The sequence below is a fragment of the Marmota monax genome, unplaced genomic scaffold (genome assembly GCF_021218885.2).
Source record: "Marmota monax isolate L192 unplaced genomic scaffold, Marmota_monax_Labrador192_F-V1.1 WCK01_AAM20220418_F8-fsc00061, whole genome shotgun sequence".
NCBI classification, from domain to species: domain Eukaryota; kingdom Metazoa; phylum Chordata; class Mammalia; order Rodentia; family Sciuridae; genus Marmota; species Marmota monax.
The window spans coordinates 16,850,831-16,874,245 of NW_026695230.1; the positions used below are offsets into that span (position 1 = coordinate 16,850,831).

General features: G+C 46.8%; 1 protein-coding gene across 20 annotated transcripts in view; it reads left to right on the top strand.

Annotated features, from left to right (window-relative positions):
- The window catches only part of Dennd2b (DENN domain containing 2B), a 187,130-nt gene that overhangs the window by 156,943 nt on the left and 6,772 nt on the right, over window positions 1-23,415 (top strand). For 18 of the 20 annotated variants that reach the window (XM_058576890.1, XM_058576895.1, XM_058576896.1 and 15 more), the window contains 12 exons: window positions 697-833; window positions 4,743-4,814; window positions 8,497-8,648; window positions 10,090-10,305; window positions 11,151-11,247; window positions 11,870-11,914; window positions 12,847-13,031; window positions 14,359-14,468; window positions 14,685-14,754; window positions 17,331-17,408; window positions 17,643-17,783; window positions 21,530-21,678. In XM_058576890.1, coding sequence (XP_058432873.1) covers window positions 697-833; window positions 4,743-4,814; window positions 8,497-8,648; window positions 10,090-10,305; window positions 11,151-11,247; window positions 11,870-11,914; window positions 12,847-13,031; window positions 14,359-14,468; window positions 14,685-14,754; window positions 17,331-17,408; window positions 17,643-17,783; window positions 21,530-21,678 — 1,452 coding nt within the window. Of the gene's footprint in view, window positions 1-696; window positions 834-4,742; window positions 4,832-8,496; window positions 8,649-10,089; window positions 10,306-11,150; window positions 11,248-11,869; window positions 11,915-12,846; window positions 13,032-14,358; window positions 14,469-14,684; window positions 14,755-17,330; window positions 17,409-17,642; window positions 17,784-21,529; window positions 21,679-23,415 lie in introns of those variants that run through there. The other 2 variants (XM_046438314.2, XM_058576898.1) reach the window with 2 other exon arrangements.

The window sequence follows — 23,415 nt, forward strand, 5'->3', positions numbered from 1 at the left end:
TGTGGTTGAAATTCCACAGTAGAGGGACAATAACCTAGGGGTGGAAAGGAACAAGCAGCTACCTGGAGAGAAGTTTGTAGATTGTCCTCCTAGCTCTACCTCAGAGGCATTTGATTTGTTTTGAGGGTTTAGTCCTTGCTATTTCAACAAACCAGCCCATGCCAACCAGTCACTCCAATCTCCTTATTTGTAAAATGGCACAGTACCTGTCAGAACAATTATGAAGTTTAATGAGATAATATGTATAAAGGTGCATTTGATGCAGTACTTGACACCAACAAACAAATGTGAGTAGTGTCTAGAGGCCTCCCTGCTAATGAGCTGTCGTCTATCCTCTAGACTTCCGTGGTGCTCCGAGCTACATTCCTCTGACCTCATCCCAAATATCCTGTATCATCAGTGGTCCTCAGAGGGGCCTCTCCTACCTCTGTGTGATGCATATCATGCTTTTAAGCTGTGGTAACCATTACCTGATGTTGGTGTTACTAGGGATGAGGCATATTGCAGGCACCCGCACTGGGACCCTTTACACCATACATTCTCATTTGCATGGAAAGTTTGGATCCACCTTAATGCTTTTTTTCGGTAGCTGGTTTTCTGAGGAGGACCTCTAGTTTTTGTTGTCTGTGGCCATTTCCCAATGAGGCAGCAGAGATCTGGCTCAGTGGGAATGACTTTTGCTCTTATTATTCACAGAAAATCCTTTGAGTTTGAGGATGCATCCAGTCTCCAGTCCCTATACCCCTCTTCTCCCACTGAGAATGGTACTGAGAGCCAACCCAAGTTTGGATCCAAAAGCACTTTAGAAGAGAATGCCTATGAAGATATTGTGGGTAAGCAGTGGCAGATGTGGTGGGCTGGGCCATCTCGGGGGTATGCAAAAGAATAGGAAACAGGAGATCCTCACAGGTTTGCCTGTGCGCAGATGTGTTCTTATCTTGGAGAATGCCTCCTTGAAATGGGCATCAGAGGAAGTACCTTAGCAAGATAGAGCATCTGAGTGACTAAAGCCTAACCCTAAAGTGAACTGAAATCCAAAAGGCCTTTGGGATCACATGAAGGGAAAAATGAATCATTCCTTTCTTTTACTTTTGAGACATGAGAGCCCAACAGGCACTCTTCTTAGCTGTGTGTCCTTAAGCAAATCACTTAACTGTTGTGAGGGCTCTGTTTTTCTCTTATAAAGTGATCATGATGTGATATGAACCACCATAAAAATAGTAACAGTAATAATACTTTTTAAGGTTTTTGTTAGAATTAAATGAGCTAAGAATAAGACACTGGCAGATTCAGTGTCTGGTGAGGGCCTGCTTCCTGATTCAAAGACATCTGTCATCTCCCATGTGACTGAAGGGGCGGGGGAGTTCTCTGGCGTCCCTTTTATAAGGTCACAAATCCCATTCATGAAGTTTCTGTCCTCTTGACCTAATTACCTCCTAAAGACCCCACTTACCAGTGCTAATTAGGGATTAGGTTTCACCATATGCATTTTCAGGGGGCACAGACATTGTTTTTAGTATAAGCTAACAAATTTCATAGCCCTAGATTCATAGATGCTTTTAGAAGACATCAGACTTTTAGGTTATAGATAAAGTACTTTATTATTTATGACACAGCAGGCAGCATGAGCTTAATGTTCCCCCGGGCCCCCTTGCTCACAAGTCCTATGCGGCAGTATGGCGGAGGCCCACGTAGAAGCTCCATACTGTGTCCCAGCTGAAAAACCCGAGAGCCTAGTCTTGGTAAAACCTAGTCTTCTCAGGGGCTACCAGCAAACCTGCCAACCTTTGCCTACAAGGAAACATTATCATTCCCGATCAGGAAATAAATCTCCCTCTCCTCAGAAGAGAGAAAAATATCTCCATTTTTCCAAGGCTGTTTGCTGTATAAACATCTGGAAAATATAGTCCAGAACTGTCCTTTGCTCAGAAGAAGGGCAGAAATGCAATACTCCATGGAAAATTGTTTCCAACAAGTGGAAGAACATGGTGTTGGCAAACTTGAGTGCAAAGGTCAACAAAAAATAGATGGTCTAGGCTGAATTGAGTTCATTTTTGGCATTCATTTTAATTCTGATCTCATCCTCGTCAGTGGGGGGCTTTGATTCTGCTTAAATAAAGTGTGTGTCTTAGTGTAGGTCAGTGAAGGGGAGGTAAGTGGTATGCTGTGTGCTTGCTTGCTTCTGCCCTCAGAACCTTTTTTTCTTTTTCTTTTTGACTAGGGATGGAAGTCAGGGACACTTTTACCACTGAACTCCATCCCCAGTCCTTTTTCAAACATTTTTTTTTCAAGATAGGGTCTCACTAATTGTTGAGGGTCTTGCTAAGATGCTGAGACTGGCCTTGAACTTACAATCCTCTTGCCTCAGCCTTGGAGTCACTGGGATTACAGGCATGCACCACCATGTCTTTGGTTTGGAAACTGGAGAGCATAGTCTTAGAATTTACACATTAGAGAAAGAGTGAACCCTCCAAATTTTCAGAATATGGGAATCTTGTGAAGAGATGACCATTTAGTTGGTCATTTGATCGGAGCCATCACTTTCATAGTTTTCTCCTTACATCTTGCTGGACTAGCATTTCTGGGGAGATTAGCAGCCATGCTCCAACCCAGATTATCCAGGAATGATGCATATAGTATATAGCCATGCAGTACTGGACCATAGTAGGAAGACTGTAGGAGTGAGAGCCCTAAAACAACCGAACAGTTTTGGGAGGGAGGACTTTTCCCTTTCTTTTGGGGAAATGACAGCTTTGTACCCATGATCACCCAGAGCTGAGGTAGGGCTATGGGGATCAGAGCCAAAGATTCAGAAATGAGATGAACTGTTAAGGAAGATGTTCCAATCCCAACTCTACTTCATACAGCCCTTGCCCCTAGCTCTAGTTCATCTTTGCCCTGGGGCTGAGGGAAAGCTTCTGGGGACTTCAGTGGAATGCAAGCTAGGGACAGGGACAGTCAGCCTGTACTGCAAAGCCTTTTGAGTTTACACTCAAATTGTAATATCACTGCTGCCCAGGGCTCTTGAGAACATCTACTTTGGCTGTTGCCGCAGTGGTCAGAGAGGCTGGAGTTTTCTGTTATCCCCCCTGCATACCCAGCCCTAGAATACTGTAGTCCTCACTGTTTTCTGACAAGAATTGGAACCCTTATATTGCTGCCCAAGAACATTATCCAGGTGGGGATATGTTCTTTAGCAATTGAATGGAAGTAAGAGAAGGAGATAGACAGCTTCAACTGTTTTTCCCTGTCCAGAGTTTATGATCCAGGACTCTGCTTATGGTTATTTAGGGGGAGGGTCTAGGAAAAAGTTTTGGAGGCACTAGACAACAGAACTGTTTCCTGGGCTGCTTTAGGTCTAGTTAAAAGGAGCACAGAGAGGAGACAAGTGTCTGGGACTCTTCTCTTCACTCAGAGAGACTTCCTTCTGTGTTGGGATGTTCCATGTGGTGGCAAGAAAACATAGGAGCAGCTGGTTGCTTCTTGAATGAATGAGGTAGAGCAAGGGGTAAGGAATATACAGGGTAAAGTTGGGGTTGGGGGATCTTCCTTAACTGCTCACCTAGCTTCTGGATCGCTGGAGCATTGTGTAGAGAACAGGAGAAAACTGAAAGGGGGAGGCTGCAGGAAATAGGGCAGGAAAGTGATCCAGGCACCTGTTTTTGGTGTTTAGGTTTTGTGGGTTGGGGTGGAAGTGGTCTTGAGAGTCTGCAGTTAGAACATATTTTTCCCCCACAGCAGCCCAGTCTGAATTTTCTAGAACCTCACCAGGGAGGATAGAGGGAAATACAAGGGAGAATATTCTCTTCCTAATTAGATACTGATTGATTTATCCTTTTTTCCCTCCCTGGAGAGAGCTCAAAGAATTTGGGGCCCCCCCTAAAGGATTCAGGGGGTCTCTTGTTGCTGAACTCTGAATGTCAGATTTCACTTTTTAACCCCAGTTTGACCAGTGGCTCTGACTTTCTGGGAGCCCTCTGGATTGTCCCACCAGACTATACTTTGTGGATTTAAGGTTGTTTCTGACTCTGGCTGGATTATTCAGCTATTGTGTGTCGCTTGTCCACAGGGACAAACCCACAGGAACAAGCAGAGCTTTGTTTCAGGCATGTGATGCTTATGCTGAAAGGAAGGCAGAAAGAACCCATGCTAAATCTCCATCTTGGGTACAGATGATTGGACTCTAGTTCCCTAGTCTGTTAGGAGGTTGAGGACTTGTTGGCCCAGAGTCTTCACTGTGTGCAGTGAACTTGAATGAAGGGCCTTGGGGAATCCACTGGCCTTGAACCCACACCAGGCATTATGCCTGGGGAAATGGGGTAGGATATCTGCACAGGCTGAGGTTTTGCCTGCTAACTTATAATAGAAAGATTCAAAAAGAAAGTTGCTGCCGTGCTGCTTCCTGGGGCTGTTTAATTCTTGCCCATCTAATTTGATATCTGCCCTTGTAAGATGCTGCTGTTCTGCAAAGCCTTAAAATCATTTGCATTCTGAGCCTGACACTGAAGAATTCACCCAAGGAAGCAGCTTGTTAGGGAGTTATGTGGAGTGGCCTCGGCGCCTGACCAAGGAGCCTGGGCTGCATTCCTGCAGAGATTCCCACTCCCATCAGCTAGCTAGGGCTGAGGGAGAGTTTCCAGGAACTTTAGTGGGATGCAAGCTGGGGACAGGGCCAGTCAGCCTGTACTGCAAAGCCTTTTGAGCCTACACTCTCTCTGCCTTCTTCTCTCATTCACCTCCAGGCTGGGCAACAGTAAGGAACAGAGGGCACCTACCAGGATGGAGGTTGCAGCAGGAAGCAAAGCAGCCAAGAGGTGCAGCCCAGGGAAAGGTGCTGGGGCTGTTGGGAATTGGTGTCAAGGCTTGGAGGGTGGGTACAAGCTGGCCCCAGGGAGTTGGGCACCTGGCCTCATCCTTTCTCTACTGTTAGAAGGAGGGGGAGAGGTGGAGACCCAGGAGAAACAGCCACTTGGAAAAAGAGGAAGGTTGGGGAAGGAAGCTGCAGACCAAGGCCCTAACAATGGTCCAGGAAGCTTGGAGTTTGGAGAAATTCTCAGATTCTGTACATATACACATACCCCCTAACTGGTTCTTCCAGTTGGGGGATAGGGGGAGGGGGTGGGTGTTGCATGTGTGTTTAATAACCCAAGGAGCTATGGGGAGGAGTGGGAGTAGAGACAGGGCCTGGTGGGGTTGGGTTGGTTCTTCCTTCAAGAGGATCAATGTACTAAGATTGGGCTGTAACAAGCCCCTTTTAGAAGAGTGCAAAACAGAAATTGTTGGTCATGCCCTTGTCGCCTATTTCATTAGCAAAGCTGGGAAAGTTTGAGACCTCTGGCCTCCCCAGCTGAGCTTGATAAGGGCCAGGCCTCCAGAGAAGACAGCCTACCTCTTTATCCCTCTCCAAGCTCAGTATGAACTGTCCTTTGTAGGCCATGTGGGCAAGAACCCAGGTAGAAGTCTTGCTGTCTGTCACGTTTCCTGTTTCCTGTCCATGCCTGCTAAATCATCCCATGCTTCTCCACTCAGCTCTGTCTTCTCCAGCCATCCTGTAGTTGTTTTCCTGTAGGACTTTCTGATTGCCATTTCCCACTCTTTGCTTTGATGTTTACTTGGTCTCAGCAAATTCAGTTTAGTGGCTCTGGTACTCAGGGTCTGCTTATTCTTTGCACACCCGCATCCCTGGGGCATCCTTCCTGTCTGGAGAGATGACAGAGAATCTGTTACGTAGTCAGGGATAATCTGTAAAGTTGGGGGTCACAGATGGACTAGGGCTGCTAAGGAACCTAACTGAGGCTGGGGAGGAAGGGCTTGGTCTGGGGTCAGCATTCATTTCCTGGAGAAGTGATAAGGGCATAGGTTACATTAGAAAAGAAAGAGACTGGCATTAGGGCTGGGTAGGAGGAGTGGACATTTTAGACCTTCCTGTAATCAAGTTTCTAGAGACAGTAGTAGTGTGGAGAACCTGATATTTCCAACTATCTTCCCTAAAAATATCACAGATATGCATAAATAGTATATTACTTCAGGGCCTCAGCGTCCTACATCTTGTTCTTAGAACTTTAGATTTTTTATCACATTTCAAAGCTCTTACTCTGGAAGAAAAGGAAGGGGAGGGAGAAGAAAAGGAGGGGAAAGATGAAGGAAAAGAGGGTTAGTCTTGGGACTCATGGCATGGTGCTCAGAAGGTATTAGGAAGTTTAGAAATATCTTTCTGAAGCAATGGTTGTCAGTGGGGGACAATTTCATCCATCTCTCCCCTTCCTCTCTTCCTTCCATCTATCCATTCACCTGTCTGCCCACAGGTGTCATTTGGCAGTGTCAGTATTTTTGGTTGTTACATCTGAGGGATACTAATGTCAGCTAATTGATAGAGGCCAGGGTTGTGGCAACTAAACTTCCTACGAATGGACAGGTCAGCCTAGCCACCCAAAATGTCATTAGCTTAGAGAAACTCTGATCAAAACAGACTGAGACAGGTCTTCCGATGGGTTGAAATGATGATAAGGATTCTGACTGGTCATGTATCCAAGGCAATTTGGATTTGATAAACTTGGAATAAATCTGCCCTGATCTGGACACTGATGCTCTGGTTCTGTTTTATGGAATTGGGAAGAATGTGTTCTGGAATTCTATTCTTAATCCCCTTTACCACCTCACCTTTACAGGATATATGTTGGAGAGGGTCCAAGAAGTAGAAAGTCCACCCTGACTCCTCCTAAAGCATCCCCACAGTGGAGTGGGCTGAAGAAATCATGCGGGGGATGCCTGGTTTGATATTTGGCTTCTTGAAGCAGAGCTAATGGGCTGGCTTTGCTTAGTCAGGGCTCTGGAATGGAGACGAGTCATTTCAAAAGCATGAGCGTTACAGGAAAAGATTTGCTCCATTGCTGGGGACCCTGCTTGGTATTGGGAATCACTTAATCCAGTTCTGAATCTTTTCTTGACCCATCCTTGGCTCATAAGTTTATAGAGATTTGTGTTGTTCCCACTGTAGTCTCATTAGTTGTGACTGCAATTTTCACTTCACACCTCCACCTCTGTAAAGTACTTCCTGAATTCACTGTGGTTTTTCATGATGTTAATAAGTATGCCACAATTTGAAGGAACCTCATCTTTTTGAGGACTTTCTAAGAATATAGGGGTTGGTTTTTCTCTTATGGTCTGTCTGTTTCCAGTCTTATAGTTTTTCTGCTTGCTACCAGAGGAGTGCAGTCTGAGCTGCTCTGGGTTGTAAGTCACAGGACAGCATAGGACTCAGTAGTCACCCAGGCTAAATCCTGCTGCTGATGTTGAAGTGAGCCCAGCTTCACCAGATGTCCTAACCTCAGCAAAGCCTATTCTTGTCACTGGTACCCAAACAATGCTAGGTCCCAAGTCCCAAACAGTGCTGCTGGGACTGGGGAGAAGATACAGAAAGACAAGGGCAAAGGGAATGAGGGTTGTCCCTACTATGATTCTATTGCTGGAATTAAGCCATGTCTAACCTGACTCATGGTATTATTGTATTCTAGAAAATTTTAGGCATGTGTTGGAAGGGGCAGGAGGTTCTAGCTATGACAAAGAATGTCTCAACATCTTATGCTCTTCAAAAGCAGGGACTATGTTTTGGACTTTTTTGAAATTTTCTAGTAGTGTCAATATGGTGCTATTGCCAGGGTTTTAGAAACTGGTTCTGAGAAGCAGAAACTCTCCCACCCCCACTCTCTGGCCCAGAGTCCTTCCAAGCCTTCACACCTCCCTGTGTCACAGCAGGAAATTTTGTGCCAAGAAGGGAGTGATGATAGTTCTTTTTGCTGAGATCTGCAGTAGAGGAAATAGACTGACCCGTGATCAGAGAGATCCATTGAACAAATAATTACTGAGCACTTACTACTTGATAATCATTGTTCTGGTTCTGGGGTTGCCTCAGACAATATCCTTCCCCTAAAAGAATTGTTGAACAGTGTAATAAGTAAGAGGGAAGCCTAGCAAAGCCCTGTTCCCTAGACTAGGTTCTTTGAGTTCCTGCATGACCACCCCCAAAACTGGGTTCCATGGAGACCCACCAAGAGTTGCAGTTGTGTGATTTCTGAAAGCCTTTCCTACCAAGGGGTGCATATCCCTGGGTCAGGGGTGGGATGGGGGTTTACCAACAGAGAGAGAATGAAGCCAGGGACAGACTCCTGATGCTGATTTTGTCCTCTTGCTGGGCACAGGCAGGAGTAGCTGAGCCAGTCTTGTGCAATCCCTGAATTTATAAAGCAGAGGCCGGACAAGGCTGAGCTGAGCTGAACTGGAGGTGGGGGTGCGGGTGCTCAGCTTCTGGACTTGAAGCCAGGATCTGTTTGTAGCCTTCCCACTGCAGACAGGCAGCTGTGTGACTCATGAGCCAAAGGGACCAGGCAGAAGCCATTCTCTTTGGTTCACAGGAATTCTACTTGTTTATTTGTGTGTGTAACTCTGTGTGTTTCCTTCTTCCCTTCTCCCCCTTCTTTAACTTTTCTTCCTCTGCAGGAGAGCTGCCCAAGGAGAATCCATATGAGGATGTGGACTTAAAGAGCCGAAGAGCTGGAAGAAAATCTCAGCAACTGTCTGAGAACTCCTTGGACTCTCTGCACAGGATGTGGAGTCCTCAGGACAGGAAGTACAACAGCCCACCCATGCAGGTAATGCAGCCCTAACATGAGCCTGTAGAGACAGTTGTGAGGGCCACATTGAAGGCCTGTTCTCTTAAGGTGTAAGCCTAGCTCTCACTCAGACTTTCTCCCTCACTTGGCAGAGAAGACTACCTCAGGAAAGAGCTCAGCACTCAGGGACTTCTGCCATATTGAAATCCCTGTGGAAAATTGAATTATCCTCTTAGGGGAATCCTCTCCTACCTTCTTTCTCTTACTGCCTGACCTCTGAGCTGCAAAACTAAGCCAGGAACCCCTGAGATCTCCTGTCTTAGTACTTCTCCTCCCCTTCTGTGGGAAACAGGAAGAAGGGCCCTGATTGGAGTTCTGGTATTCTGCAACTCAGAAATTATCTCAGTGCTGGCATGTGGGGGCCAGGTATAGGCCCCAAACCAGATTTGGAGAACCTGATATTCACTAGAGTCATCTCTATTGGAGGAAGTAAGAATGAATCTTGAAGAATGGACTGAAGAAGGGCAGAATGAGAGGAAAGGTAAAAAAATCAAAGGAGGTCCTTAGACATAAACTCATTTTGGTCTTGTTGGACAGGAAACAGGAGATTCAGATTTCTCTGACCTGTTCAGTAACTTATTCTGTGCAAATGGAGAGACCTGAATATTTTATAATATTGACCAGAGAATATATAAATGGTTTCTACTGGCTTTGGAGTCATATGATTATTTTTAATAAAAGATATACCCTACTAATGTGCTCTGTTCAAATAGGCTATTATTTAATGTGTAGTGCCAGACTGATTGGGTGGGAAGAGGAGATTGTGAGCTGTGGAGGAAGGAGGATTTACTGAAGAGTGAGGAGAGGCAACTCCAGATCGAGACAACTATGGGAGTCTTCAGGGGGTGCCTGCCTTCCCAGCAGTGTGTAATATCCACTGCCAATAAGATACCCCATACTGGAAGGGTATATTTGTGGTGAGGTAGTCCATTGAGTATAGAGCCCAGAGCCCTTCTGCTGTCCCTGGAAGAAGGGAGCATTGCCAGGCTGCCAGGATCATCCAGCAGAGCAAGCTGGCATGTAGTTTATGGTCTCTGTTAGGATAAACTTTGGGGACTGGCTCCATTATTCAGACTCAGTAATCTTTGTCCCAATGCTCATAAAGTACCCAGAGAATTCCTGATGTGCCTTCTCTTTCCACTCAGGTGAAAGTGCAGTTTTCTTAGCCTCTGCTTTTTTTTTTTTATTTCTGGCAAAGAAGTAAGGCTTCCTTTGGTCAAGTTAAGTATCTAATCTATTCCTGAACTAGCCAGTTGGCAATGAAGTCTTAAAAGCGTAAGCTGTGGTAGATGGAAATTCTAGGATGGGTTTCAGGGAGCCATAGATGCCAGCCCAAGGCCTCAGTGCCCAGGTTCCAACAGATGACCTGGCCAAGGTATTTGTGACAAGCCTCTCTCCCACATCCTTTTCCCCATGTCAGCTCTCCCTGAAACCCAGTAGCCAGTCCCTGCGCAGTGGGAACTGGTCAGAAAGGAAGAGCCACCGGCTGCCACGATTACCCAAGAGGCATAGCCATGACGACATGCTGCTGCTGGCTCAGTTGAGCCTGCCATCTTCACCCTCCAGCCTCAACGAGGACAGCCTCAGCACCACAAGTGAGCTGCTCTCCAGCCGCAGGGCTCGCCGCATTCCCAAGGTATCCCCCAATGGGGAGAGAGGAGGCATGGGTCTAGGCAGGGAGGCTGCCTTCCTTCCTTAATCTGGGCTGCTTTCTCATTTCCTTTTAAGTAAATTATGGGTCCTTGCACTGCCCTTTTTCACCTTATTAATTTCCTTTTCTTTTCAATAAGGATGCATTAACTGCTTCTTGGTGCTCAGATATCAGAAGAAAAAGCTAGCTCCCCATTAGTGAGTGTGATGTGGGTCTCTGTGCACACCAAAACAGTTCCAGGCTTTCAGGGACCTAAGAATTCAAACACGGGCCTTCCTTTTTATAACACTAGAAATTGTAGAGTTTTCAGCAGTGATTTGCACACATGGCAGTTCTAAGTCCCCAGCCCACAGCAGCAGGATTTAGCCAAATGGTATTTTTAGCCTGCAAACAATGCTTGGGTATATTGGGAATTTAACTTCTTCCTGTCACGGCCCCAGGTTATGCTCCAGAGGGGAAAGGCTAGAATCCTTGTTCCTGTTTTTGCATCTGAGGAGCTCTTTGTCTCAGTTGGTTCAATGACTCTTGGGACCCAGGAGCTCCCATCCTGTCTAGTTTGATCACAGTTCCTTCCTCTGGGGAGCTAAGTTTAGTGTCCTTGTCTTGGGGAAGAAGACCACTCCTAGGGGACAGAGTAGATGGAGAGCTACCAGGCATGGCTGGTGAGTTCCCACTTGAGATCATTTCAGTAGGAAGACCATTGCTGGGCCAAGTGGGTTGGGTGTAGAAAGCTTGCACCAGTAAGGGAAAGGATGGGCTCCTAATCCATTCTTGGAAGTTAGGGCAGCTGGTGTCAGGGTTACCTTACCTTCTCTGATTTTCTCATCCAGCTTGTCCAAAGAATTAACTCCATCTACAATGCCAAGAGGGGAAAGAAGAGGTTAAAAAAGCTGTCTATGTCCAGCCTTGAGACAGCATCACTGAGAGGTAGGCCTTGGTGTCTGAGCTGGTTCAACTATCTGGGGCCCTTGGACATTAGGGATGGGGAGAAATGTGGGCTTCCTTTAGTTTGCCTTTCTGCAGGCCAGTTGTGGGGTTCTTTGGCCTCCAGGGAGGGTAGTCCTGCCAGGAAATGTCTAGAGAAGGAGAGCCAGAGACGGAAGTCAGCCCTGGGATGGGTTCCTCCAGGCTTGAGGCTCTGTGTAGGCAGGTGGGTGTGGGAATCTGCTCATAGCAAAAGGAAAGACCAGACTTACTGAACACTATGGTCTGTTTTCCATTTCAAATCTTGGCCTGCTAGAGGCAGGGCCCTTATGTTCCAAGCCTGTAGGCCTCTCTGCTGGCTCATCCTCTAAGTTGGGCCTTTAGCTTCCCTGAGACCAGGCTAGTTAGGTGTTTGTATATAGAATAGCACCAATGAACTGAAGTCTGAGGGACCCTGGCCCCAGGTCACTGAACTCCTGCCCACAGATGCCTGCCCCTGGGCCCACAGCAGCCCAGACTAGATACAGATTTATCCATCATAGAAAAATTGTGGGGTTGGGGGCACCAGAAACTTGCTGTGAGGCAGTGGCTCAGCAAACTTGCACTCCTGCTGTTACTTTTCCAGATGAGAATAGTGAGAGTGAGAGCGACTCTGACGACAGGTTCAAAGGTAAGGCATGACATCACTTCCCACCTCTGGCTGCAACAGCAGTTAGTCTTCCCTTCCTCTGCAAGGGTGGTTCTAATGTCCCTAACGAAATTGGTGTGGAAAAGGCAACAGGTAGGCAAGCTGCTAGGCCACCAGAGCAGGAAGTTGTAGGGAAGTCCACTCTTATAGTTCAGCCCTGCGATGTTAATACAAAAAGTTGATCTCCCTTTGCCAAATTTAGTTCTTATGGCTCTAAGCATACTTTCCTAAGCCATTATTCATGGGAATTGGGCACTACATTTGCTTGGTAAATGTAAATCTAGTGTCAGAGATGGGTTCAGATTACAAGTACCTCTTCTGGTTGCAAGAATTGTACCAGAGACTGAGGAAACTGGTCCTCTGGAGGCCCCGAGACCACTCATCTCCTCAGTCTCTAGAGAGGAGACTGTTACAACTTTGTGCTTTCTCTACTGGAAAACCCTGCCTAGACCTCCCAGAATAATTAAAGTACATGGAAACTTGCTCCTTCTGCCCTTCCTCCCAGGCAAGTTGTCATGTGGACTTTGGACTTAGGGGCAGCCCAAGTAACAAAGGATGAGACCCTTGTGGATGTTCAGACATTCTGGTCCATGCCTTCTGTACTAAGAAGGACCAAAGGGTAGGTGCCAATGATATGTCTCAGGGCTTGCCTAACCTTGGTAGTCCAATTGACCCCAGATCAGTCTTCAGAGGTTCCAGGAAGATCCAGGCTGGTGGCTTCCTGTGGTAGAGTCTTTGTGCAGATGTCAATGCCTTGTTCCTGCCACATCTCACTTAGCTAAGGGAGGATGTCAGACAAGGCTGATGCACTTAGAGGTGATCCACAGATGGAGCCAGAGTCAGGAGTAGAGGAGCTGATGAGAGGTCTGTGAGTGGCCAGCCTGCTTTTTCCCTGATGTGTGACCTGCTCCCAGCCCACACACAGCGTCTGGTCCACATCCAGTCGATGCTGAAGCGTGCACCCAGCTATCGGACCTTGGAGTTGGAGCTGCTTGAGTGGCAGGAGCGGGAGCTCTTTGAATACTTTGTGGTAGTATCCCTCAAGAAGAAGCCATCCCGAAACACCTACCTCCCTGAAGTCTCCTACCAGTTTCCCAAGGTGAGGCTGTCTCCCCTTGTCTGCCCTACCTCCCTGCCTGCTGTCTCCTGTCCTGGCCCATCTGGGAAGAAGAGAGCATGTTTCTGTTGTAGTGCTCCATCAGTCACCACAGCCCTGTGCCTGCCTCCTCATATCCAGGAGGGAAGATAGGGCTTTGGGATGGGTTTGGGCCAGTGCTTATTCAGAGGATGAGGGCTGAGAAATGCCCCCAGCTACTCTTCCCACCTGCCCTTCTCCCCCAACCACTCTATAGTTTTCAATTCAGTGTTCTTTCTTTGTTTTTGTTTTCTAATTTAGAGCATCATATTTATACATAGTATCTGGGTTCCTTTTGACATACATACATGGAACTTGATTTCAATCCCTGTTCCCCCTCCTAAGCCCGCCCCCTTTTCTCTCTCCTCCATTCTGCTGATCTTCCTTTCACAGTTTATTTGTTTAACTTTGGTTGATACTTTTTACTTATAGGATATGTGTTCATGTGTGTATATAACTTGAATCTGTTAGATTTGTTCCATATTTCTTTCCCTGTCACTTCCTTCCTCCCTCTTACTTCTACTCCACTGATCCTTCTCCATATCTTTATAATATCAGACCCCTCCCCCCACTGTCTTCTTTCCTTTAATTATGCTTTAGTTTCCACATATTAGTTTAGTGTTCTTTAATATATTCATAGAACTTTACAATTTTAGAGTGTCTTATCACCCCAAAAAGAAAATGGGCCCACTACTAGTTCTCCCCACCTCTCCACCTACCTTATCTCTTACCATTTCTCCTCTACTCATCATCAGCCAGCCTGGTCTCATTTGTTCCTTTGAGAAAGCCCTTTTTCTCTGCCCTTACCTCTGCCTGTCTTTCTCCAGCTCTTCATATGGCTATGGACTCTGTTCAAGTGGCCCTTCTTCCAAGGTCTTTACAGATGCCCTGATGTGGCCCTTCTTCCTGCCCATTTCTCTTTCACATATTACTCTGCTTGTTTCCTTTGTGGTACATGCACCAGAATGCACAGGGTCAGGGACCTTGTCCACTTTTTTCCATCCTTAGTCCCAGCATATGGGCACGCTATTAGATGCCACATGCAAGGCACTCTGTTGGCATTTGTTGACTGACTGACTGACTGAATGAATGAATGAATGATGTTTCACTTCACACTCAGACTTCTGTAAGAATTAGGATCAGGACAAGTGTTGCCAAAAAGCTGGTTAGTTGGTAGGGTGGCCTCTAGAGCTGTCTGAGAAGGAGATGCTTCTCAGCTGCCCTCTGCCCCTACCCCCAGATTCCTTGTCATCTCTTGGTGTCTTCTCCCCTTTTTCTTCTTTTCCTGCAGCTGGACCGACCCACTAAGCAGATGCGGGAGGCAGAGGAAAGGCTTAAAGCCATTCCCCAGTTTTGTTTCCCAGATGCCAAGGACTGGATTCCTGTGTCAGAATACAGCAGGTGAGGCCCATCCTGGAATGGATGGAGACAGACTCTCCTTTCCCCACATAGCCCTGGACAGTTAAGTGGGGCCTGTCCTAGTCTCAGCCTACTCTCCTACATTAATTTCAACCTTCATTTAATCCCTGAGATGACAGTTCTTATTCTTGGGGATTCTTTCCTAGGTGGTGTCATAATTTCTCTAATGCCAGATCTCTCCCTCTTTCTTGTTCCCAGTGAGACCTTTTCTTTTATGCTGACTGGGGAAGATGGCAGCAGACGCTTTGGCTACTGCAGGCGCTTACTGGTGAGTAGGGCTATTCACACCTCTGGGGCTGGCTAGCAGGGAATGGGCCAGGGTATGTGTATGTTTCTGTGCCCGTCTACGTCTACATACTTTAGCTTGTATGAAATCCTTCAGTCTGCCCCTGGGTGACCCTCCGACACACACACTTTCACAGATGAGGCACCTCTGGGATAGCAGGGCTCAGAGTAGCCTGTCCAGTTAGATCTCATAATGTGAATATTGAAATCAGGGCAGAGAGTGGATCACCTTTTTCTGGTTTGTCATCTTTTTAGCTTTTCTATACTTTTTCTTTTCATTCATTTTCTTTGGGATTATGGGCTCTGATTGCTACCTCTGGTTGAGATCATATCACTCCAGCAGTGTGTGTATACGTATCAAATTGGGTAGAGGACAACTTTCCTCACCCCCATAACTGGTCAGCATAATAAAGGGAGTAGTCCTGTCTGGTAAAGCTACAATCTGAGCAAAGACAAAGCTCTAAGTTCCTTCTCTGGGATACCGGGAGAGATACCTTGAATGTTAGGAAAAGATTCTGAGTTTTAAAAACAAAAGCCATTTTTCTAAGAGAAGAGTTTTCCCAATTCCCTTCCTATCAGTCCTGGGAAATAGATTGACGTAGAGTACTAGTGGGAGGGCTGGGCCCAGGATCTAGTTCCTATTGAACTCTCCCCAGAAGTCACTGGGTTGTTGATAATATTCTGGGGTATCCAGGTCTTAGTGGGAGAAGCTTGATAGGAGGATTCTGGCCATTCATTTAGAAGCACTTCTCACGTACCCACCGGGGGTCAGGCCACATGCTGATGAGTTCCTAATCTCAAGGAACTTTAGCTGGTCTAGTAGGGGAAGCCAAACTTTGAACACTGAAGGAAAGAGCCAAGGGAATAAACCTGCTTAGGACCTATCATGTTCTAAGATAGACACTTTAAGTATGTCTCGGGTTTTTTGATTTGTTTGGTTGCGCTTTTCTAGCCCTTATAATAGTCCAAGGGATATTATTTTCCCTGATCTATAAATTAGGAAGTTGAGACCCTGAGGTAAAATGACTTGCCCAAGGACACATGGCCAGTGAAGGACAGAGCCAGAATTGATCCAGGTCCTTTATTACCAATCTGGTACCCTCGGATCTCCTCCAAAAGATAGTTTGAGGAGAAGGGATATTGAATGTCCATTGAGTGGAGTTGAGGGGATATAGAATAGTCCAGATGCCAGGTAATCGAGCCAGGAAGAGGCCAGCGTGTCCCTGGATCCCCTGGGCTTGGAGAGGAGCATTTTGAAGACTGCCTTTGCTGGAGAATCGATGGAGCAGAACTGTTGCTCTGCAGTGGGCCTGCTGCCCCCAGGGAAGAGCATGTTTGTCCTGGCGTGCTCAGAGAGGGCCTGCACTGGGTCCCTGCCAAGGGGGCTGGCACTAACTCGGCATTCCTACAGATTGGACACAACGATTCTAACCCAAATCCCACATACTTGATTTAATCACTTGGGGCTTTAGGGGAGGCGGGGGAGAAGGAAAGAGAGAGGAGTGAGTTTCAGACCTAATATGGACAAAAACAGATTCTGCCTTCTCTTTAGATCTGTGACGTGTGGCCAGCAGGTTTGGAGACTGAAATAGCCCCATCTGCATTTGCTTAGCAGCCTGCATGAGGGGCCAGCACCTGCTGCTCTGCTCCCTCCCTTGCCAGGCACTCCAGGCCTCTGAGTCTGGAGGCAGCAATAGGGTCCTGCCAGTTCCAGTGGACTGAATGGACTCTAGTGAACTCACCCCCTCTACTTGAGGGGGCTCCAGGCCTAGGGCGCTCAAAAGTGCTTATCTCCTTCTCCAACCACCCACCTTTTAAATTCTGCCTTCTTTTTGATCTTCACTTCATAGAATATATCCTGTGTCTTTGTGTCCATTTCCCTTCCTTCGTGTCAGAAAGTAGCATGCTTTGGAGGTTAGACAATAAAAACAGAGGCCAAAACAGACTCCCAGCTCCACAGCTTCTAGATGCATGATCTTAGGCAGCAGTTTAATATTTTTGAACTCAGTTGCTTTATCTGTAAGATGGGGATAATAACATTTAATAAATAATAATTCCATCCTCATCTGTTTTCAGTTTGCCTTCCTAGAACAGGGGTGGATCAAGAAAAAGAGAAAAGAGCAGTGACAGAAGGAATATTTTTCAGAAAGTCCCTTATTGGAGGCCATAAGGCTATGTGGCTTGCTCCAAAGAACATACACAAGTCCTTCCCACTGTCATCTAGGCTTAGGAATATAAATCCACAAATTATCCTGCAGCCTTTGCCAAACTGCTTTGTCCTTTGCCAGCCGTTGTCAGTGTCCTGGAAGGAAACATGGAGCCTTGTAGAGTTTGGCAGGAGCCTGGCTTCTTGGGCTAGAAGACCCAGCAGAGGCTAACATCAACCTCCAAAGAAAAGCATCCTTTTTGGGGGGGACCTGGTTGAGTGTACAAGAGGCATGCATTCTTCCTCCATTGAAGGGCAGTACTTAGTCTTCTATTCTCAAGGAAAGCAGTGAGCTATGGTATTCATACATTCTCTCTGTCTCTCTCTCTCTCTCTCCTCCTTGTCCTGGCCAGCCAAGTGGGAAAGGGCCTCGGTTGCCAGAGGTGTACTGTGTCATCAGCCGCCTTGGCTGCTTCGGCTTGTTTTCCAAGGTAAGAGGCTCTGGCTTGCTCCCCTTCCCCCAGCTGACAGCTCCCATAGGACCATCTGCAGCCAGCTTAGATGAGAAAACCACCTGTGTGGGATGGGGAGGGGAGACAGAATGCAAGACCAAGTACAAGTGAGCTCTCTGACTCCCTCCTTATTCCCAAACCTGGCTCTCTACCTGAGGTGGGAAGGGCAGATCTTGACATCCTTTCACTTTGTGCTGCTGGTGGTGGGCACAGGTCCTAGATGAGGTGGAACGCCGGCGTGGGATCTCGGCTGCATTGGTCTATCCCTTCATGAGAAGTCTCATGGAGTCGCCCTTTCCAGCCCCAGGGAAGACCATCAAAGTGAAGACATTTCTGCCAGGCGCTGGCAATGAGGTAAAGATTTCTGCTGCTCCTCTCTCTGGCTCTGGGCTGGCACTAAGTAGGTCCTGCAGCTGAGGTTACAATCTCTGGAAGATGCAGAACATGACACCCTCCTCGCTCACCACATTCATGCACTTAATCACTAGGGACTGGAAAAGTGACTGTAAATGTTGCCCAACTCTCTACTCCTTCTAGGGTCATTCTCTGACCTGTTGTGCTCCACCTTCCCTTTTCTTTTCTATTTAGTAAATATTTACTGAATGTGTGCTCTGTCACAATTAGGTATTATACCAGACATTGGGCCATTTAGTTAGAGAGACAGGGCTGTTTTCCAGGAGTTTCTAGTCTAATGGGAGATCCTAGTTAAATATATACTTCTACATATAAATAGATGATTTCTAAATATGTTAAGAGACAAATGAAAATATATGATCCTATGAGAGTATTTAACAAAGAGTTTGCTGTAGATTAGAGACCCAGAGAAATTACTCCCCTAGAAAGTGACATTTTATACGGGATCTAGCAGTGAATAGAAGGTAGCTAAATGAAGTGGAAAGAGGGAGACTGAAAGAGAAAGGGCATGGATGGGAGATTATTCTAGGTAGTGGAAATAGCATATACAAAGCCAGGAGCTAGGAAAGAACATGTGTCAGTTAAGGAACTGAAAAAAGGCAAAGGATGGTTGAAAGGATGGGATAGAGAGTGGATAGGCAGGCAAAGACCCAATTAGTGTTCTTGCTAGGGTGTAAAACAGCCAAGTTAAGGGTTTTGGATTTTATCTAAAAGAGGATTTGATAAGATCTATAGGTTTTTGAAAGGCCATTCTGCTGTACAGATGACAACATAGGGAGACCAGCTAGGATACTGCTGTGGTAGTATAGGCAAGAGACGGTAGTAGCCTGGATCCAGGAGTGGAACTGGAAAAGTGACTATAAATGAAAAGTAGATGGATTTGAAATATATGTTAGAATTAGAAGCAATTACCCAGTGTTTGATTGGAAATAGGGAATAAATGTTAATGGAAACTTTTAAGCCTGAGTAATAGATAGGGCAGAGAAAAGATCCTAGGACTAGGTCCTCCAGTGAGGAATGATCACGTGAGTCTGATACCACCAGGGGTCAGGATGAGGCATGGCAAAATGCCTGACAGGAGTGAATTTCAGAAGGGGGTGGGGGTCCAGAAGCCTGGGTAGAGTGAGTTTTTCTTTTTTTTCTTTCTTTTTTTTTTTTTTTTTTGGTACTAGGAAATGAACCCAGGGGGTGTTTAACCACTAAGCTATATCCTCAATCCTATATATATTTTATTTAGAGACAGGGTCTTGCTAAGTTGCTTAGGGCTTTGCTGAGGCTGGCTTTGAACTTGTGATCTTCCTGCCTCAGTCTTCGAAGCCGTTGAGATTATAGGCATGTGCCACTGTGCCTAGCGTGTATAGACAACTTTTTGAGGTGGTTGGCTGTGAAGAGATAATAGGGAATGGGGGACAGGAGGTGACAGGAAATGAGGAGCCAGGGGAATCTGTTAAAGACAACTGTTTAGATGCTGGAGGATTGCTTGGATGCTAGAGGAAGATATAGGAGAGAGCAGGGACAATGAGACCGACACTGAGAAGACACAAGTGGTTAACTCTTCCGGGGAAATGACTTTTATTAGGGGAGGAAGATAGGACTGTTATTTGTAATTTTAGATTCTCATCTGATGTTACCTGTTTTCTCAAAATAGAAAGGACAGTCCTCCTCTTGAGAGTAAGAGGTGGGTGTTGGATTCTAGGAGTTGTTAGTTGTTGCAGAGAGTGGGAGAGGGACCAATTAAAAACATAGGTTTGTTGGGCAGTGATAAATACCCACTGACAGTCTTTCTCATGGCTTCTTTTTCTCTGCCCTCCCATTAGAGGGACTTTAGGCCTGATGAGTGGTCTGGGGGTAGGACAGCTGTCCCTTCCCTGACAGCCCAATGTTGTACCTGGCAGTTCTTCAGGATCTGGCCTAGCTGCCTCATGGGACTTGTTCTCATCTCTCTGACTTGGATTACTTAGGGTTCCTGAACGCTGCTTGATTTTGCTCAGAAGAAGCTCACCTTCTTTTCTCTGCAGAGTCTAAGTCAAACAGCCTTTGCTCTGAGATGCTTCACTATCTCTCCCCAGCCCAGGCCTTGGGCCTTTCCTATATGCCCTGCAACTTTTCCCCTATGCTAACACCAGCCTCAGGACTGTGATTGATTGTTCAGGTTCACTCAGCTCCACTGGATTGTAATCTCAAGATCTCCTTGAGGGCAGGGATGAATGAAAAGAGGGCATATAAGCATTCTGGGTGATTTCTGGAGGGCCTGGATACTCTGGGACAGTGAGAGAGTGGGTGGGTGCTGGAGAGCAGAGCTTATTGAGCTACATACGAGGCTCTCAGAAGGGACTTCTGGGGTCAGGGACTGGAGAAGATATAGAGGGACAGGGACTGGAGAAGATATAGAGGCTTTTGGCAAAATCATGGTGTAGAGCATTCCTTCCGCCCATGTTGACTGAGCACTTAGGGTGTCCCTAGCATCATACTAGTCACTGGGCCTTCAGGGAATTCACCATCTGGCAGAAGAAACAATGTAAACCAATTATTGCAACCACTTGTGTCCATTTTGCTGCTTTTCTAGGGCTCAGAGGAATGAATACTGAGCTAGGAGTTAGAATTCTTTCATTTGCTTAGACCTCAAGGAACAAATGAGGTGGCGTGGGGTAAATACCCCTTAAAAAGAGTTATCTCTTGCTGGGGATATCTGGTGCAGTGGTAGCATGCCTGCCTAGCATACTTTTGGCCCTGGGTTTGATCCCTAACCCAGAGAGGGTGGGGAGAAAGAAGAGTTAGTGCTGATATCATAGGGCTATAAGAGGGTATTTGAATTTTTCACCCCAGTTCTCAGGAAGCCTGTTGCCCACAGACACTGAAGAACAAAGAATGAGACTAGGTAGACCCCAGCCACAGCTGCTTTGGCACAGCCTCAGTATTAGTAGCTGTTCCCACTGTCATAGCTGGGGTCATTTGCTACCCCTTACGACCATGACTGCCCCCAGAGAAGTCCCCCCAGAGCTGTGGCACTGACCTTGGAACAAACAGACTTTGCAGGGAGGACAGCTAGGCCTGGCCCAGCCCTGATAAAGATAATCCTGCTTCCTGGCAAGGTTTTTAGACTAGCTAACCCTTGTGTTTTCCTTGTCCCTGGCATGAGTCTTAGGATAATAGAGATAAAGGCCAGAATGGCCTCTGGAAGGAAGCTGTAGCAGGAAAGGGAGGGGAAATGGCAACAAGGACAGCAGCATTGCCTTTCCACAGATAGCTGAGACCAGAATCCTGGGATGTGGAGATGTTGCTCTTCTTATGGCCTGAAGAGCAATGATGAATAGTGGTGTCTGATTAGCATGTGGGCCAAGACCTTTGCTTGGGGAGAGGAGCAAAGGATGGGGAAGACTGTGCAGATGAGTCCTCATTCTTTTTATCTGTAAAAGCAGTCAACTCTCCCTTTCCTAAAATCCTGTATGTGTCCCTTAGTTCCATCTCTGGAGCCTCCCCACTTTCACAGTTAACTCTCTTGCCTGCAGGCTGGTGTTTGAATATTATGTGAGCAGAGCTATAGCCTTAGGGGAGGGGAGACCAGGCCTTATTGCTTAGTGGTGGGGGCTTTGGGACCCTGGGAAGGACAGGATGAGAAAGGCAACAGCTGCCATGTGCCCCTCAACCAGCCTGCTTCCACCCACTTCTTTCTTGTTCTCCCACAGGTGTTAGAGCTGCGGCGGCCCATGGACTCCCGGCTGGAGCATGTGGACTTTGAGTGCCTTTTTACCTGCCTCAGTGTGCGCCAGCTTATCCGAATCTTTGCCTCATTGCTGCTGGAGCGCCGGGTCATTTTTGTAGCAGATAAGCTCAGGTAGGGCCCAGCAGGGCATGGAAGAAGAGGGAGGAGGCAACCCACTAATTAATTCAAGAGATTACCAGTCCTAGTTGTGTGCCATACTGTAGCATTGGTGTGTGGGGTGTGTGTGTGTGTTAAAATCCAAATAGAGAAAAGTTCGCAAACCTGGGAAGAGAGGATGGTTGAAGCAGCAGCGTTGGAGATCACAAAAGATGGCATGATTCAGAACCCAGTGGAGTACTTGGCCTGAGGAAGAAGAAAGACACTTCTTTGCAGCAGCTACAAATGCACAGCTGCAGATATATTTATATGGAAAAGAGTAAGAAATGGAGATTTCTGACTGATGGCCACATTCCCTCTGGTGGGAAACAAGGGGCACCTTTGTGGGAGATAGGCTGAGGAGGGTGGTGAACTCTAGAAAGAGCTGTTGTATGAAGAGTGTTGAGCTAGTCAGTGAGGAGCTGATTGAGGTGTACCTGGAACAGGCAGTGGAATGGAATGGCCCAGGGCTGAGTCTTGGGGGAGAAGGATGAGGTGAATGCATTGAGGATGATTGCAGAAGGTTGGCCAACCAGACTGGGGCAAAGATGTCCAGGGACTGGAGGTACCAGGGAGCTAGGGGGAGCTGGTTTAGGAGAAGTAAGGAAATAACTGGTGGATCATAAGTCTTGGTCCACAGTGTTGTCATTTGTGATTTTAAAGGTAGAGGTCTGATTGAGACCATGGGAGGGGTGGCAGAAGTGGATAGTCACTGAACATGAAGTATTCAAGGAAGGAAGAAGACAGAAACCTTCATAGTAGCTGAGCTTTAAAAAAAAGTGTGTGGGGGGTGGGCAGGCAGGAAGAGGATACAATGTTGGCGATGCTGTGTGTTCTTTTTGTCAGACTCTTATCACAAGCACTGGTTTCTCTAAAGTGGTAGAATTCATTCAGTCATTTAGACAGTAAGCTACCTGCAATATGCCATATCATGTATCAGGTGCTGAGATGAAGGTAGTGAAGAAAAATTCTCTTCCTGGCTTGTCCCCCATTAAGTCCCAAATCCCTGGGATATTTCCTTCTGTATTTATGAGGGGGTAACTGAGAAGAACAGGAGAAATGGTTTTCTAGTTGCTTTCAGAGGGAATGGGGGCAGGAACCCAGGTCCTCATCCCAGGAAAATAAAGGAAGAAAGCTAGAGCTGCTGACTCAGAAATAGCCAGGGTCTAGGACAGTGCCCTTCACATGATCTGTCAGCCTCAGTGCTTCTGTATTCCATGGTCTAGGTGTTTCATGGCCCGTCAGGTCTTTGTGGAGGGACCCATCCTAGCAGCTGGAATCAGCTGGGTATAGCAGCGCCTGGAAACCCCTGCCTCTTCTTTCTGGGGCATGTTCATTGTCAGTCACAAGGCCCCTGGCTACCCAGCTATGGTGCTTGGGCCTGGCCAGACTGTAGTGGCCCTAACAGAGCCTGGACTTTGAGGTTTCCTTTCCTGAAGGTTTTGCCCCCACTTGGGGCTGAGCCTCCTCTCTGCCACCCCCACCATAGCTCAGCTCCCATAGGGTTGTTGAATACAGCTATTGTTTCCGGTAGTTGCAGCTGCCTCTGAGCCCATTCCAGAAGGAAAATACTCCAGGGTACTGTTCTTGGTCCAGTCAACATTTCAAGTTCTGCCTGTCCTGGGTCTTAGAAAAGATGTTTGTTCTCCTCATTTTGGTCTACCTGATTAGACTGGGGAAGGGTGGGCAGCCCTGTGATATGATGGAATATGG